Here is a 16,067-nt window from a genome sequence, read left to right as displayed (position 1 = left end):
TATATATATATAATATATATATGCCATACCACACTATATCACTTTTTATCAAACAAAACAACCCTAAATGAGTCAATGTGAAAAAACAAGCACATATTCAAGGGCTTGTGGATTATCCTTGGCATTATTACATCACTGATCTAATGTAAAAATTTATTAAGTTTCTATGTAATGTTTTCTTTTAAGACCTTAAGTTTAACCTGTCATAATCTATTTACAGCTCCATAAAGGTCACATCCTTTCAATTAGAGCGAGTTATAAAAAGTCGAAACTTCAGGTTTCACATTGAATTCTGACCTGCTTATTTACACTGTCTAACTATACAAAAAAAAACATAAATGCCCATAAGCATAAATTGAACTTTAACTCTTAAATTTAACTCTAAAATATTAGAAATATTGACTAAAATATTAGACAGGTTCCTCGCCAGACATGGTGTTTGAAGCCTAACAACAGAGAGGGGATATCCAGACAATCCCAACCTCTGCACTAAAGTGTTCATTCCCACACTTTATCTTATAACTAAGACCATCGGTGACAGCAGAAAGGAAAGTTTTTTTTTTTTTTTTTGTTTGTTTGTTTTTTCCCCAAATTCTAATACAATAACTTAATTTGGGAGGATTATTGTTCTTTCTTTGGCCAATAGATGGTTAGCATTCAAAGTAAAGTAAATCTAGGCTGTGCTGCTGTATACTTCATCCAGAAACAATGCGCCCTCTTGCTACCATTCCTAAAAACCTGTACCCTTTTTTTCTACCTTATAATTATATTGTCAAAGTTTGACATTTAATGTATGAACCGAGGCACTTGTAGTTTAAGATGTAAATGTTGTAATTAGCCAGCCAACCTCCTAAAATGTCCAGCCCTGATAAGACTTGCAGCCTGCTCACAAACATTAGAAAATAACCTTTCTTAGATTGGAAGACGGACAACAATGTGGAAAAAGCCTAATAAGTCTTTCCAGACTGACGGGTAGCAACAACCACATCTGTACAAACAGTTATGCTGTTTTTCTCTTGGCATTGTCTGGAAACTAGAGGTGGACCATTAAGGCTTTTCCTGGTTGTTACAGATTTTTCTGATTTTCTTAGAGGTCTGACCTTTCAATTCTGTTTTGAAGGTGTTGTGGGAAAGAAGTTTAAGGGACTTTCCTTTAGGTTACAACTCATAAATAACTGTATTGTCTTTAATAGAAGTAGTATCTCTAAATCCATTTGAAAAAGCAGAAATTAAATGACAACATGCGGATCGCAGCATAGGTTTGTAGTTTTCATCAGATATTTTCTAAACTGAAATTTAAAAGTGCATACCTGGTGGCTAATATAGACTATAAATTGAAAGCATATTCCATTTTTAAGAAAATATAAAAGGTATCCGGTCTGCAGATGACCAATTAGATTCAGTTAATTGAAAACAAATTATAATTTGAAAGTTTATTTCTTATAACAAAAAAGTATTACACATTTTAATTCACAATGTTAGACTAGAGGATTGAGTTTGATCTTTTTTTTTTTCTTTTATCATCACAGCCCACACTGACAATTATGCGAGAGGCCTTTTAGGCTGGGAATGTCCAACATGTTCACTAACTCAACCCACCCCTGCTGTTACCATTAAAAAAAACACAGCCTGTCCCTGGCAAACGGTGGTCCCACTGAAATCAAAATTGTTTTGCTTATCACTCTACACCAGTATCCTAGCATACAGTGAATTAATCTCCCAACTCATTACTGCGAAAATTTAAGTCTGGGGACTGTCATTAGCCCCAACCCCCCTTGGTTAAAGACAATGTGTCACAGAAACTGGTTTAAAATGTTGGTTCCAGCCTGGAACAAACTCAAATAGCAGGAAAACAAACAGCAGTGTTGAAAGTAGCATGAACTACAAGCACATGCTGGAATTTATCCTGCTGCTAACATGGGGATGGAAACCAAAATAGAATAAACTATTCAATCTGCTCACTGCCTTGGATGAGTCATCTAAGGTATATCGAGCATACATACTGAAGTTATTCAAGTTAATTGAATATGCATGCATGCTCACCTACAGGGAAGAGCATGAAGGTAGCATGAAGTTAGATATGAATACCTGAATGTGGAGAATGTTGCAACGAATCATCAGACTGCAAATCAGCCTGCCACACTAATCTTTATAAATTAGCTTCAGACTACAGCAAAACATTAAGAAAGACAAAAATGATAGTGTTTAGTTTGTTCAGTGATGTCATATGTTACGTCTTTATGTATAAACTTAGTTTGGAGGAAATGGTTAGCTGCTTTAATGATTATTATAAGAGATGACAGCTTTTATTACTGTTGCAAAATAAAACAACAGTTCAAATCATATAAAAAGGTTTTTTTCTTTCTTTTTCTTTTAACACATAAAATAAAATATTTAGATGCCTCTCTGTACAGTCAAGCAAAAGGTTATTTTAACCACTAATTATCACCAATTGTTAAATCCAGCTAGTTTTAGACATAATAATTGTTTGAGGTACAATGTTTTTTGGTTCATAATATGCAGAAGGGTAAAATAATACTAATTATTTCATACCGGCACCAATTGTAGCTGTGCAGCGGTCAATAATCAATAATGTAATTAACAAACATTATGTCTTTATAAGCAAAGCTTTTTGAAGAGGGTCTTTTTTATAAATTCTCAGTTGAACAGATTAGAGTAACAACTTCCACAGTTTGAGTTTATTTAATCCCTTGTTGACACAGACAATAGGACCAAAGTAAGCTTTTCTTTTGCTCTTGCTATCTGCACCAGGGCTCACAGAGGTAAATGCCCGATTTAAGAGTGCCATTTAACATATTGCAGCATGCAACCACAGCTTTATAATGCAGATCCTCGATGATGTGTATGTTCAATGGTGAGAGGCATCAAACAGACACTGTGAAGATGCAAGTGAGACCAGAAGTATTTAAGATAAACAGTAGGGGATTATAATTCTAAATTTTCTAAAAGATTTTTTTTTATATGAGAAAAATTCATGTTGGGAGTATGCACTGCAAAATTAATGGTTGAAACTTGTACATAGAAACACCTGGGTCAATGCAGGACCCACCATGATAAGCTAAGAAAGTATAGCGACTAGGTTATTATAATACATGTGTAGAGTACGGACACTGGCTGCTTGGACCAAAAATCAAAGAGAGGTTTGAGGCTGATTTGGTGCATCCCATGGGAACTATATGATCCTGTCTGAGAAATACAAGTCCCCCTTAGAGACTTCACAGTAAATCAGGTGAAAAGGGCTACCCATGGGAATCAAGGAAACATGCGGTGCTGTAAAGTAGAACTAAAAGTAAATCTAGAGCAGTTCAAGTTTTAAAGAAAACCAACTACTTTTTCATTTAGTTTTTATTTTTATTTAACCAGGTAGGTCAATTGAGAGCTAATTCTCATTTACACGGACACCCGAGCAAAGGAGTTGTGTACTTTGCATTGCGATAGCACAGCACCATGCATAAGTATTGACACTCTCCCAACTTCACTCAAAACCTCAGTCTATTTTACTGGAGATTTGTGCTATAAACGTATGCAGCGTGTAGCCCGCCTCCTGCCTAATGACTTCCAAAGCTGGATCAGAGGCCCCTACCAAAATCTTACAAGATCAAGCAGTATGGACAGTGGATGGACTGATGTGACAGACTGTTACATAGCGGTGCTTAATTGTGGGCTGGGAAAAAAAAGTATGGATAATTTAAAAATTTCTGCAGAAAAAAATGTGGCATTTTTGTAACCCTTCTGTAAAGGCCAGTGAAATACATGACTAACGGTTGTCCTGACAATGAAAGTCTCTCACCTGGGTTGTAGATTTGTGCAGCCTTTACAGATTTAATATCAACCCTATGATTCTTTTTCTGACTAATTTCCCTCCTCACCCCTTTCCGTTTGGGTGGACGCAGTGGTGAGGTTCTCTCTTCATTATCAGATGCCATAGAGATTTTAAAACTCAAATAATGTTTTATAACCTAACGTTTGATGCCCTTGACAAACCTCACACAACAGCTGTATTTCTAAAGAGAGTAAATTACAAAGCAAGACCCCTTATACTAATAAGTGAAGTAATTGCTATGGATTTTATTGAGGTATATAGCATTAAAAGGGTCTAAAATGATGTGCACATTTTTCATTCCGATATATATAGATTATAAAATCATGCATCGTTTCTCTGAAGAATCTATAAAACAAAAAATGTTGCTTCTGTTTAGAACACTGTCCATAATGCACATAAAATTTACATCTATGAACAGAAGCCAATTTCATAAATGGAGACTCACCTTCACAGGTCTGAGAGCACTGCCAACTTTAGAGCAGCAGTTCCTCTCTGCAATGTCCAGGTGTCTTCCTCTGCGCTGGAGGACCTGCAGTTTGCCCTCAAGCTCCTGTAGGCTACGTCTGTCCTTTGAGGACAGAGGACGTCCATCCTTACACTGAAAAGGAAACCCCCAAAAGAGTTAAATACACATGCACTACTGATATGTTACCACTGTAAGCTAAGACATTTAGGGTGAACTTTGGAGTATACATTTTTGTAACGTGCCTTTTAAAAATATCGCCTAAATGACTGGTTTTTAAGAAACTTACATTTATTGTCAGAAAATAGATAAAATAATTTTTAAAACAGAGAGAAAAACACAGCTGCTATCTTAAAGAGGAAAAATACATTTAGTCAAGACAATTTATTAAAAATAAGATATATTTCCAAGTATTAAGTTAACAATAAACTGCATTCTTCAGCGATTTATCAAGTTTTGGTTACATCCCAGTATGGACAGGGAACATCTGAATGGATGGTTGAAAAGAAAAGACTAACACTATATAAGAAAATGCTAAGACTGAGGGGAATAATAATAAAGAATCAGTGGTGCTTAACTAAACGGCATGTGTGGATTTTTATTGGAGCTGCAAGTTGATGCAATGTTTGTGAAAACTTGCATTACTTTAAAGATCTTTGAAATAAACATCAAAACAGCAAAAAAAAATCAAAGATTTCCATTGGTATAGAATTGTAAATGCATCAGAGTTCATGAAATTTATTGAAACGTCGCCATATTTGTGTTTAAGCCATCTGCATGTGAACTGTAGGCAGGTCATGGCATTTTGAAGACCTACCTTTGATTTGAGATTTTCAATCTGATGCTCAACCTCGTCAATGTCCTCTGTGTTCTCAAGGCGTTCATAGACGACACTCCGAGTGCCTTTTATCAGATTCAAAGGCATGACAGACATCCCATATGCCTGGAAGATGCAAAACTACCATTATAATCACACACAATTGTCAGAGCAAGGGTGGCACATATGGCACACGTGTTTCCTCCCACACGCAGTCACTCCTGCCTGGTGGCAAACCCATCACATTGTGACACATGACAACAGTCGAATGAAGGTAAGCAAACACAGGCACGTGGGTGCATGGCAAAAACCCCACAGATCCTGGCCTCATAGGCGGTGTCATTTTTGGCAGACGGGGAAAAAAATAAGATTAAAATGGTGGAATCTATAATTGTGTCGAGGCTTATTGAAGAATTTGCTGCAACCATTTTGTGTGGATATCACTGCCTTATATCACTGTAATGCATTTACAGCTTAACAGTGCCCCCATGTGACAGCAGTATCCTCCAACTCAGCATTTCAACAATTTTACACTCAGTCTGTAAAGAAATGTCTGCTCTACAGAAAAAAATGTCCTTTTCATTTAATTTCTGTTTTGTTTTTGAGGGGGATGGGGATAGTTTTATTTATTCATCTGCCAGACGTGGTTACAATAAAAACAAGAAGACTGAAATGAAGAGCAGAAGGAAAAAAATGAATTAATTATGTAACCAAAAATAAAATTCTGTGGTCCTTAGATACTTGAGGAGGAAATCTTAACTTTTATATAAAAAGAAATGAATTGATGTTCAATAAAACCAAACAGCAACCCATTAAATATTAAGCTAAAGGCTCCAGTCAATTGGCTCCATCTCCTTCACTAACTATCCAAAGTTATTTAAAATGGAAAGAAAAGGAAAAAAATCACTGTCATTCTGTGTGAAACGTTATTTCAAAACAGGCTGCAATCTTTTAAAATGTAATACACTTTAATTAATTGTTCTAGTTTGAGTGTTAAGACAGCATTAAGATTGCCACATGGGATACAAAGTCAGGCTATACTATTATTAGTCTGTGCAGTGGATCTATGCTATGGGCGAATGTCGCCTCCTGCAATGAATCATGGAGCTCTTAAGGCCAGTGCATGTCCCGAATATCAAATACACTCATAAAAGGAAAACCTGTCCCACATCCCAGGAGAAACGTTTCCCTTCCCTTTCAAATGTGTAACTACACTGGAGAAATCTAAAATGATTTCTGCAGTTCTGGGCTCAAATTTCAGTTCAACCATAATGATGCATGCAGATTAAATGGATTTTAAAACCAACCACGGTTAATAATAACCAGAAATACCTTATTAGAGAAGTCTGTGTGTGTGAATCAATGTGAGTGCTGGCTAAGAGTGAGACTCAGAGTGATTCTGATGCCTGCTGAGAAGGAAGAGGGAGATTTAGCTGGATACAGGTTTGCGACACAAGCCTCTCCTTTGTTGCTTGATATACTTGTGATGGTGCAGCCAAAAGAAAGAGGAAGTGGTGCAGTGCGAGTTAAATAAACCTGTCGGGTATTTGTATGCTTACAATTTACATTCAGAGAAGTGAAGGGCTTTTTCTTACAGACAATTTAGCAATACATTTTATTTTTATTTATAGTTATGTTTATTTTTATGTAAAACATTCATTACATTCTCCTTCTATCTTGCAAAGAAAATAGCTATTTATTCTCCAACCTTATCATCAGATGGTGGTAAATTCCCCACAAATGCCCTTTAACTTTTACGAAATAAAAAATCTGGATGAACTCATTTTGAAAGGTTAATACCTGTATGACCAAAGATATTAAATTTATTAATTAGAGCTAAACATAAAAACCATGCCCTAGCCTCCCTTTGCAACATTTAAACCAGTCTTTTCCATGTCTTACTACACAAATTAATTAAAACTTAAGACATGGCATACACTAAATAATTAAAAAAATAAAAATCTAACAGGACTTGATATGTGTCACGTTGTGTTAAGTGGATATAAAACCTTGTTTGTTAAAATAAAACATGGAAGATGCCAGGCTTTCTGGCTCGACTGGAACGTTGATCCAGTCGATTAATAGAAAATAATCCGAGGAACCAGTTTTCAAGGAAGAAAGAAAAACGGTCAGTCTTAATGCTTTTAATATCATATTTGGATGATAACAAGATGGAGATGGAGTTACAGAAAAAGAAAACAAAGGTGTAGAAGCTCAACTTACTGAAAAAGAAAGTCACTGTATATGGATGTTGGTTTCATAAGCAGTTAAGCAAAATATTGTGATATCACTACATGTTCAGTGTGGGTCGCATTTGGTCAAGAAAGCAGTAAATAACATGTTCATAGGCCTTTTATATTGAAAGTCTACAAAGCAACAAATCAAACTAACACCAAATGTTCGTCTGGCTAATTTAAGCAAAAAGACGTTGTGGATATAGTCTGATAATCAGTGTTAACCTGACAGCTTATATCTTATCTAGGACTGGAAGCCCTGTTCAATGGAAAGTAGATTACAGTAAGAGATTATTTTAGTTTTTTAAATGTTTTCATTCAACAGAAGTATAAGGATTCTTCACTAAAGGAAATTCTGACTAAAGACAGCAGGAGTGTATTCAAAATGGTAAATGGTCTGGACTTGTAAAGTGTTTTATCAAGTCCAAGCACTCCAAAGCACTTTGCAGTACATTCAGTCATTCACTCTTTCACAAACATATTCACAAACTGATGGTGATAAGCTACACTGTAGCCAAAGCTGCTCACTGACAGCTTTCTCCAAAAAAGGCTTCTTAAATGTATTCCAAAAGGAATGCTTCTTTGGGGAGAAAAAACTCAAGACATTGGTTTAAGTCAATGATTTCAATATTGAAATCATGGGAATAAAAATGCTACTTGATTATTTTTGACATGACATTTATTTTTAAACAAATTAAAAATGTGAATTTATGCTTGTCTAATTTTTTTTATTGCTCTTATAAAGCGAGGCTTTTTGAAACAGGAGGTAATTAAATGATCTACATAGCATGAGTTCATTTTAAATAGTAAAATATTAAAATTAGAATGAATCTATAATTCTACCTAAAGGGCTAGTTAGACAATTTATGAAGTTAACTATGACTTAGTTTTAATTTAATTTAATTTCCCTTTGGAATTTTAAAGTATTTTGTAATTGAATAGTTGTATATTATTTCTAGTAAGTTAATTATAATATTGAATACCTTTACAATTTTATGTTAGAGTATTTAGTTTTCTTACCAGATTCTTAGCCAATGTCCAAGCATAGAGCAACTGCAGAGTTTTGAAATAAGTTACAAAACTAAATTATCATTATTATTATTATTATGACTTGCTATTAATTCTACCAGCATTATTTTAATACTGCAAAAAATAATGTTTCACACCCATTTTGACAATAAATAAACTTGCAATCAGTTGTAGAAATCGAAGGATATAACTGCTGGTTTAGCGAGAAAGGACAGAGAACGATAGATCAGGCACAGTGAATGGGACTGAAAGATAATTAACATCATGTACCTCATTTTTCAACCGCTAACTTTGTCTAATTTAACGTTTTTCGTGGGACATCTAGAATTAAATGATCTGCTCTGCTACAACATATGATCATGATGGATCACAGCTGGAAGGTAACAACACATTTAAGATCTATGATATGCATTTGGAGATTCACATCTTTGCTTTGCTTTGGTGGTAATGTAATAAGCCTAATTAGGCCAGTAATTGCAGTCATTTCGCCCTAGATTTTCTAAAAAGTAAACACAAAACAGTTTTGTTCCACTTACGATTTTGGAAAAATTACTTTAACTGTATGAAATTGTATTAATATTGCTTTACATTTGAAGGTCACAATTTGTATTTTTATTTTTTTAAGAATAGAGGACACAGGAGTCTCTGCAGCCAGTGACTTCAAAAAATAGAAACTACTTAGTGTTGTAGCCTGAAGGGCTTATTTTTTCTGACCGACTTCAAAAAAAACAAGATGATCAAAAACTAAGACACAGTGGGAGTTCTGATTTCCACAGAGCATTCACCGGGTCCATAGCAACACTGGTCAGAGCAAATCGGAGCACAGTACCACTGTCCAGATGAACTTGGTAATTATCCACTACAGAGAACTGTGAAAAGCTTCTAAAAACAGTGGAGAAAATCCCAACGGAGACTAATTTTAAATCCTAAAGAGAGATTGGTTTTACAATTTACTTGGTTAGTTGGTGTTTTATTCATTAGGAGTTCCACATTCAGTTGTTATATAATTTGTCAGAGCTTTCTGAGCTCAACAGAGACTGGATAGATTGGGGTTGGCTGTCACTTGTACTCTAAGTCTCAGATCCAATAGCTGAGTTTTTTTTTTTCTTCCCGTTTTTTTCTTTCTGCAGCAGTAACCATTATGCATTATAGGATTTTGACACCAGTAACATCAGCTTGGGGAATTATTAACAGTCTCAATATGGAGATAATGCTATGAAAAGAGGACAACAACAATTACACCCTCCCTTTCTGATAAAAGTAAAAAAAAATGCAAAATACCATTGGAATAGAAATAAAGGCATACATTAATGGGCACTGAGGAATATCTATGAATATAAACAGACAGCGGATAAGTGGTTGATAAGCCTGTGTGGAGCACCAATACATCATGAAGAGTCCCAGGTGTTCAGGTGAAATGGCAATAGCCTGAGCAATTTGATTGATTGTATGTCAGAGCTTTAAAATCACAAAGCATTACTATTAACAGCCACTCAATCACTAGTATACCGCAAATACAAATAACCATGTAAAACAATGAAATAATGTCTCACAAGGGAAAAAGTTTTCATTTCACTTTAAGCTCTGGAGACATCATCTAAACTATATAGTTGGGTATAATTCTTACCAAGAATATAAAAATGTAGGAATTTTTAAGTCTTCCAACATATGAATTTTCACTGAGTACGTCAAAAGAAAACCTGGACACAATCAACTTACAGTGTATGTGATCACTGCCAACATGCCAATCAAGGTCAAAGAGCTGATGGAGAAAGATAGAGCTGGAAGACCATCTGTGAAAAAAAAAGAAACCATTAGTTAGGCACTGAAACATTATATGAGGCTATTTTCTGTTTTACATTTCCATATTTTATGCAACGTTTTCTCTGCCATGTCTGTTTATGAGTTTTTGTATTAAAAGTAAAGAGGTTTGATTTAATGATCTAGAATACCACATTGTTAATTTTAGAAAAGAATAACGTTTAAAGTGAGTATCATGTTCAAGTCTAATACGATTCTTCAGCTGACTTATTAATGGTTTCCCATGACCACACAAAAAAAGTTCTGTCAAAGGCTACTTTCCCCAGCAGGCTAATGCGGCTCATATCCATTGTTTGATTTTTTTTTGTCTGAATAGCCCAACTTTAATCTTCTCACCTAAATAAAGTCTGATTTTAGCTACTTTGATTTCTGGTGCTAAATTGGATGTTCAATAGTTTTAAAAGCGTCAGCGGTCTGAACAATCCTGTTGCATTTTATCAATTTTACATATTTTCATAGCTCCCACTTAACACAAAGGGATTTCTAGAGTTTTAGAAGTCAACGCTCTATTAAATGTCATTTTTAATATGCATTATCTTTTGAGCTTACTTCCTTTGTCTTCTTATAAAGTAGTCATGATATTTTTGGTCCACAATTGGTCAACAGTTTAATAATTACACAGAGACAACAACATCCTCTGTTATGTTTTACCCAATGAAGCATCATCGAACATTTCTATTAGTTTTACTTCTGTAAACAGTGGGCTGCTTGTGATGCCAAGATTCTACTTCTGTCCATGATGGCCGTCGCATTTAGTTAGTGGTTTGAATAACAATGCGAGAAAAGAAAAAAAAAAAGCAAGAAGAAAACAGAATTAACAAGCAAGATTTGAGTATAAACTGACTAATTTTATAATTTCTCTATAAAATTTCAAATTGAGTATATAGTTAGTTATTAAACAAAACCACTGAGTCACATCATGTGCTGAAGTATTCTTGAAGAGTGTGACAGCAAGACTAGAAATGTGCTGCATAAGTGTAGGTTATTAAGATGCTGCTATAACTACCCATAGGATCCTTTTATTGTTTCATTTCTGATATAATATCAATATTACAGCTTTGAGAATAAAGTGATACTAATGTTGATCCGATACAATATAAGAATAAATTATACATCATTTATTTTATTTTATTTTTTGTAATGCAGAATGACTTACAAAAGACTTGATCAAGTGATATTACTATAAAAGAACAACAGTCAACACAATAGGTATGAGAACAACTGACCCGTGTAATATTAAACAACGTGTTACAGAAGCAGAGATTTTCTATCAGCATGCCAGTATAGGAGATCTTAGATGTCAGCTGATATAATATGATATTAGTGTTTTGGCTAATATCCCATATTCATATTGGATCGGGACACCCTTAATTATTTTATGTGCCCTTCATTGGGTTTTACAGATTATAAAAAAATAAGCTAGTCTAATCATTGAAAAGATCATCAAATGTTTCTAAATGCCCAAACTGATCCTTGGATGATGTAATAGTCATCTGCTCTGCTTTTAATGCTTAAATTTTCCCAAGGTTCCAAATTTTGGCATTGGGGTCAAACAAAATACTATGGTACAAGATAACAACATTAAAAACTGCTATATTTTTTGTGGTTCCGTAAGCTTCCACTGTCATCTGGTGAAAAAAAGACCTGTCTAAATATCAAGCAAATGTTACACTTGAAAGCTTTTCTCTGTTTCTCTCTCTTATTGAGAAGTAAAAAGGAAAAATATTCTGAGTTGATCCTGGTGGTTGATAAAGTAAACTAATAAGAACTTCATATTGGGCTGGAGTTCAACATTTATTGAGGAATAATAAACCTCTTAACTTACATGGGAGTCTTTAAGGCTTCATGGTAGAAAAAAGAAACAGCTGCAGACATATTTCAAATCATTAGCAAAACCCTATTGGAATACCTTTACTGGATAACCACTAACAGCTAAAAATGCTGATTTTAGAATCTACATCTGAGTGAGTGCTGGCCTGTGATGACTTTGCAATTATTTTAAAGACATCATTATATTTTACTGTAGTATTGAAAACAAAAGAAGTTGCCAAAGAGTCCTATAATAACACAAGATTCTTTAAATCCCATTAGAAGATAAAAAAAGACTCATCTTTTACTGAAACACATTTTTAGCTCTTTTTAGCTGAATATCTTGTCAAAGTAAATCTGGCCTGATTTATTTAGCACTTATAAAAAGATTCTTAATAACATAAGTTGGGATTTATGAGACATTTAAACTCTGTATATTATCAATGTTCCAAAAATAGATATATTTTTTTTTATTTCCCTTTGTTTTTACAGTCTTTTCTAAAAGAAGTAAAACGAAATTCGCAGGTTCATTGGTTTGACAGGAAGATCAGAAGTGGTTTGCCAGGTGGAAGTTTTCAGGCTGGCCATATCACAGCCAGTTATGGCAGTTGTAATGCTTCAGACAGCAAAAGCTTTACAAAATGTCATTCCATTGGCACAACGCATTACCCAAAATGAACTGCCAGCCTCCCAGCAGCTTCACAGACTGCACTGTTGAAGAAAGGCAGACAAGATCATCTCTGACCTCTGCTATCCTAACTACACGCTTCTACCATCAGGCAGTAGGTACAGAAGCATATAGTCATGCTCCAGCAAATTCAAGAACACTTTCTATCCAGTTACATATAAATGTAAAAAAAAACATGGAGGTCTACTTCTTCTAAAATATTATCCAACTGTTTTATTTTACCAGCACTCAGTCATATCAGAATGTTGATTGATTAGAGGTCTGTAATGTGTATGAGAATACATTTGAATTGAATTGAATACAACTGATGTAAACTGAATTGAACTTAAGTAAGAGGGAAAATAGAATCATTTGGGGGTCCAGAGCCACATTAGGCATATGGTTAATATTAAGTTAAGCGAGACTTGGAGCTTTAAGGTATCGTTTCATCCTCTTTTGTCTAAGATCAAACTTATTTCTATTGAATGTTGCCTTAAATATGCTGGTGAAGATTCTCAGTCATCCAGGTCATAGTCATTCCGTAAAAGTTTTAAAAAAACAATCCACTGGACTTTGTCTCCAAGGTTTGAAGAGGATTCTCTTCCCCTCCAGGAAGCTTTCTCAATTCAAAATGCCTTAAATGTTTGTTTGAAATTTATAGATTGGCTTTCTGAATTGCTGTAGTGCAGCACAGTAGATAAGTTGGCTAAAAACTTGTATGCTTACAATTTACATTCAGAGACGTGAAGGGTTTTTTATTTTTTATTTACAAAAACAAAAAATTTTGGGGTGAATTTCTAGGTGGTACCACTGGATGTGAAACAGTTTTAGAACAGCTGCTGTGCAGTTGCATTTGATCTAAAAGCATGAAGTTAAATGAAATGATTGAACTATATATAAAATATATTTATGTTTCTATATAATTATTTTAAAAAGGATATGATCTTCTAATTACATTGACCTTGGATTATATATTTTACACAATAGATGTTTGAACAGCTTGGTATTGGGGCATGTGAAGGTAGAGTTGATGCGTGTAACTCTCTCAAGAGGCAAAAAGGACCACCTATCAGGAAAAGCACCACAGTAGGTGTGACGCCAGCTGCCAGAGATAAAGTTAGAAGAGAAGGATTGATGAGGAGAGTGATTGTTTCACTCCCCTGTCAAGATCCCACCTGTCATGGCATTCTAATTAAAAAGCCTCACATTTGTCCTTTTATAAATATCCCACATCCACTCAACGGCAACTTCATGAAGCCCAGACCACCTGTCATGGTGGTCAGAGGTGGGTCTCTCCTTGTCTGTCTCCTTGACACAGGCATTTCAATTGAAATATTAAGTCAGTATTCAGAGCATGTATAATTTGGGCTGTTTGTGTCATTAATTCTGTTCAACAAGAGACTGTCCACATGTGGTAGGACATAGGTAGAAAAACAGGGATAAATATATATACATTATTTTGATATAATGCAAAAAGAACTAAACATTTTCAATAACTCTGAATGGAATTAAAATTTCAATACCTGTTTCTGAATCCTGAGTGTTTCTTTGCAATTTTTCTAGCGTCTTTTGGTGGTGTGCTTAGCGAAATAAACAATAGCTTTTTGTTCTGTATAGAGAATATTTGGCTCATGGGCTCTACACAAAGCAAAGAATGGATGTTTGCTGCAAGTCTTCTTTATTTCTCAAGCAGATTTTCCAGGGATTATACATAGAGAATACTGTCTGTCGTCTGTGGTTCTTCCACATCTGTACAGTGTCAATTCAAAGCCGATGGAATGAGGACGCTCTTTATCTCTCTCTCTCTACATATAACCCTTTAGGCTTGTGCTGATGCACGAACCTCATGCATTGAGGTGTTCTTTCAGAAGCTCTGGTGCTCTACTTCAGTGGAATTTCAGTGGAATTATATAAACAGAAGCAGCTACAAGGGCAGCCATATATTGAAACAGAGAACACAATAAACTATTGTATAAAATCATAAAAGGTTGGAAGAGCTGAGGAACTTTCTCAGTTCTAAATGGTGCAGCAATGGTGACTATTTTAAAAATGTGAGAAAACAGGTCAAGATCATTAATGACATCTGCAAAAACTGGAAGTTTATAATGAAAATTTATTTCATCGTGGAAATGTATGGACAAGCTACACACTTAACAAATGCCAAAGAGCAGATGTAGCCTAAATTATGAATGATGAATTCCCAGTTTCCTTACCAGTTAAGATTTATTTTTGCAAATGTAAGCCCATGGCCTTGGACATCATTTCACTGATTTTACTTCACATTTGTTTCGTCTGGGCACAAACCCTGTTCTGCAGAAAAAAAACAACATTTCATCTAAGAAGTGATATGAGCTAATGACAAGGGATATAAGCAGATGCAGGTATGGTGTAGTGCTGCATCCTTTAAATCCTCATGTGCTTCTTTTGAAAACGATAATACTGTCTCTGCTTTGATAATGCCTGTTTTATGATAATGACACATAAAGGCAATTCTCTGTTAACAAGTCTTGTGGCATTCCACCAGCAAACCTCATTGGTGGATGCTGGATGTTTTAAAGTGCTATATATATAAAAGTATATATGCACCTTTATACATAAAGGTGCATAACTTAGAAAGAAAGTTAGGTGAAAACCTACAGAACACCACTGATAAGGATTTTAATGACTATTCCAGACAGGAGGTAAACTAAGAAAGCTTCCATGGACAAACTATAATTTTTAGATTTAAAAAAAAAAAGATCATAACCCAAACTCATGAACAGTATTGAAGTAAACGATGAGAGCCTCATTTGATCATAGGTTGCACCAGGTTCGCCAGTGGTAAATATCCTAAAGTTATTATATGTATTAAAAATAATAGGAGCTGTATAAAATAACCTAAATTGTTGCTTAAAGCATAACAACAGCCTAGTTAAAAGTGGCCAACTGCTGTTCTGCTTCTGAAAATGCAAATCATATTGTGTTTTTAAACACCTGTTCCAAGGCTACATAATAATTGGTGTTATCTGAACGGGCCACATACGGTGAGAAAATGAAGCCAGTTGAGCTTTCTAGGAGAGGGCTTCTGGTACTGGGACATTAGCAATATGTTCTATGTACTCTGAGGATTCTGGGATGGGGTCTATGAACTGGGATTACCTCCAACAGATGCCTGATTTAATCTGTTGTCTGATCAGCTCAGGTTTTCCCAGCAGAACACTAAAAAGTGTTTTTTTAATGTTTAATCTATAATGTCTTAAACAAAACATCTATACAGGGCATTGTAATATGGTAAGACATTGTTTATTTAATGTGTAGTGAAAAGGAACAATTAATCTCCATGCTAGTAAAAAAAAAAAAAAAAAAACAGTACCTCCAGGTACTTACTCCATGACAAAGCCCAA

At 34.8% G+C, this 16,067-nt stretch overlaps 1 protein-coding gene across 1 annotated transcript in view; it reads right to left on the bottom strand.

Moving 5' to 3' along the window:
- The window catches only part of lmbrd1 (LMBR1 domain containing 1), an 80,274-nt gene that overhangs the window by 36,288 nt on the left and 27,919 nt on the right, over positions 1 to 16,067 (bottom strand). Inside the window, exons 7-9 of the mRNA XM_015374484.1 lie at positions 10,107 to 10,180; positions 5,125 to 5,250; positions 4,290 to 4,442 (exon numbers count right to left, since the gene is read on the bottom strand). Coding sequence (XP_015229970.1) covers positions 4,290 to 4,442; positions 5,125 to 5,250; positions 10,107 to 10,180 — 353 coding nt within the window. The remainder of the gene's footprint in view (positions 1 to 4,289; positions 4,443 to 5,124; positions 5,251 to 10,106; positions 10,181 to 16,067) is intronic.

This window comes from Cyprinodon variegatus, unplaced genomic scaffold (assembly GCF_000732505.1).
Source record: "Cyprinodon variegatus isolate N-32 unplaced genomic scaffold, C_variegatus-1.0 Scaffold104, whole genome shotgun sequence".
NCBI lineage: Eukaryota > Metazoa > Chordata > Actinopteri > Cyprinodontiformes > Cyprinodontidae > Cyprinodon > Cyprinodon variegatus.
The sequence above is the reverse complement of the archived record's forward strand: the minus strand, read 5'-3'. Positions and strand labels throughout refer to the sequence as shown.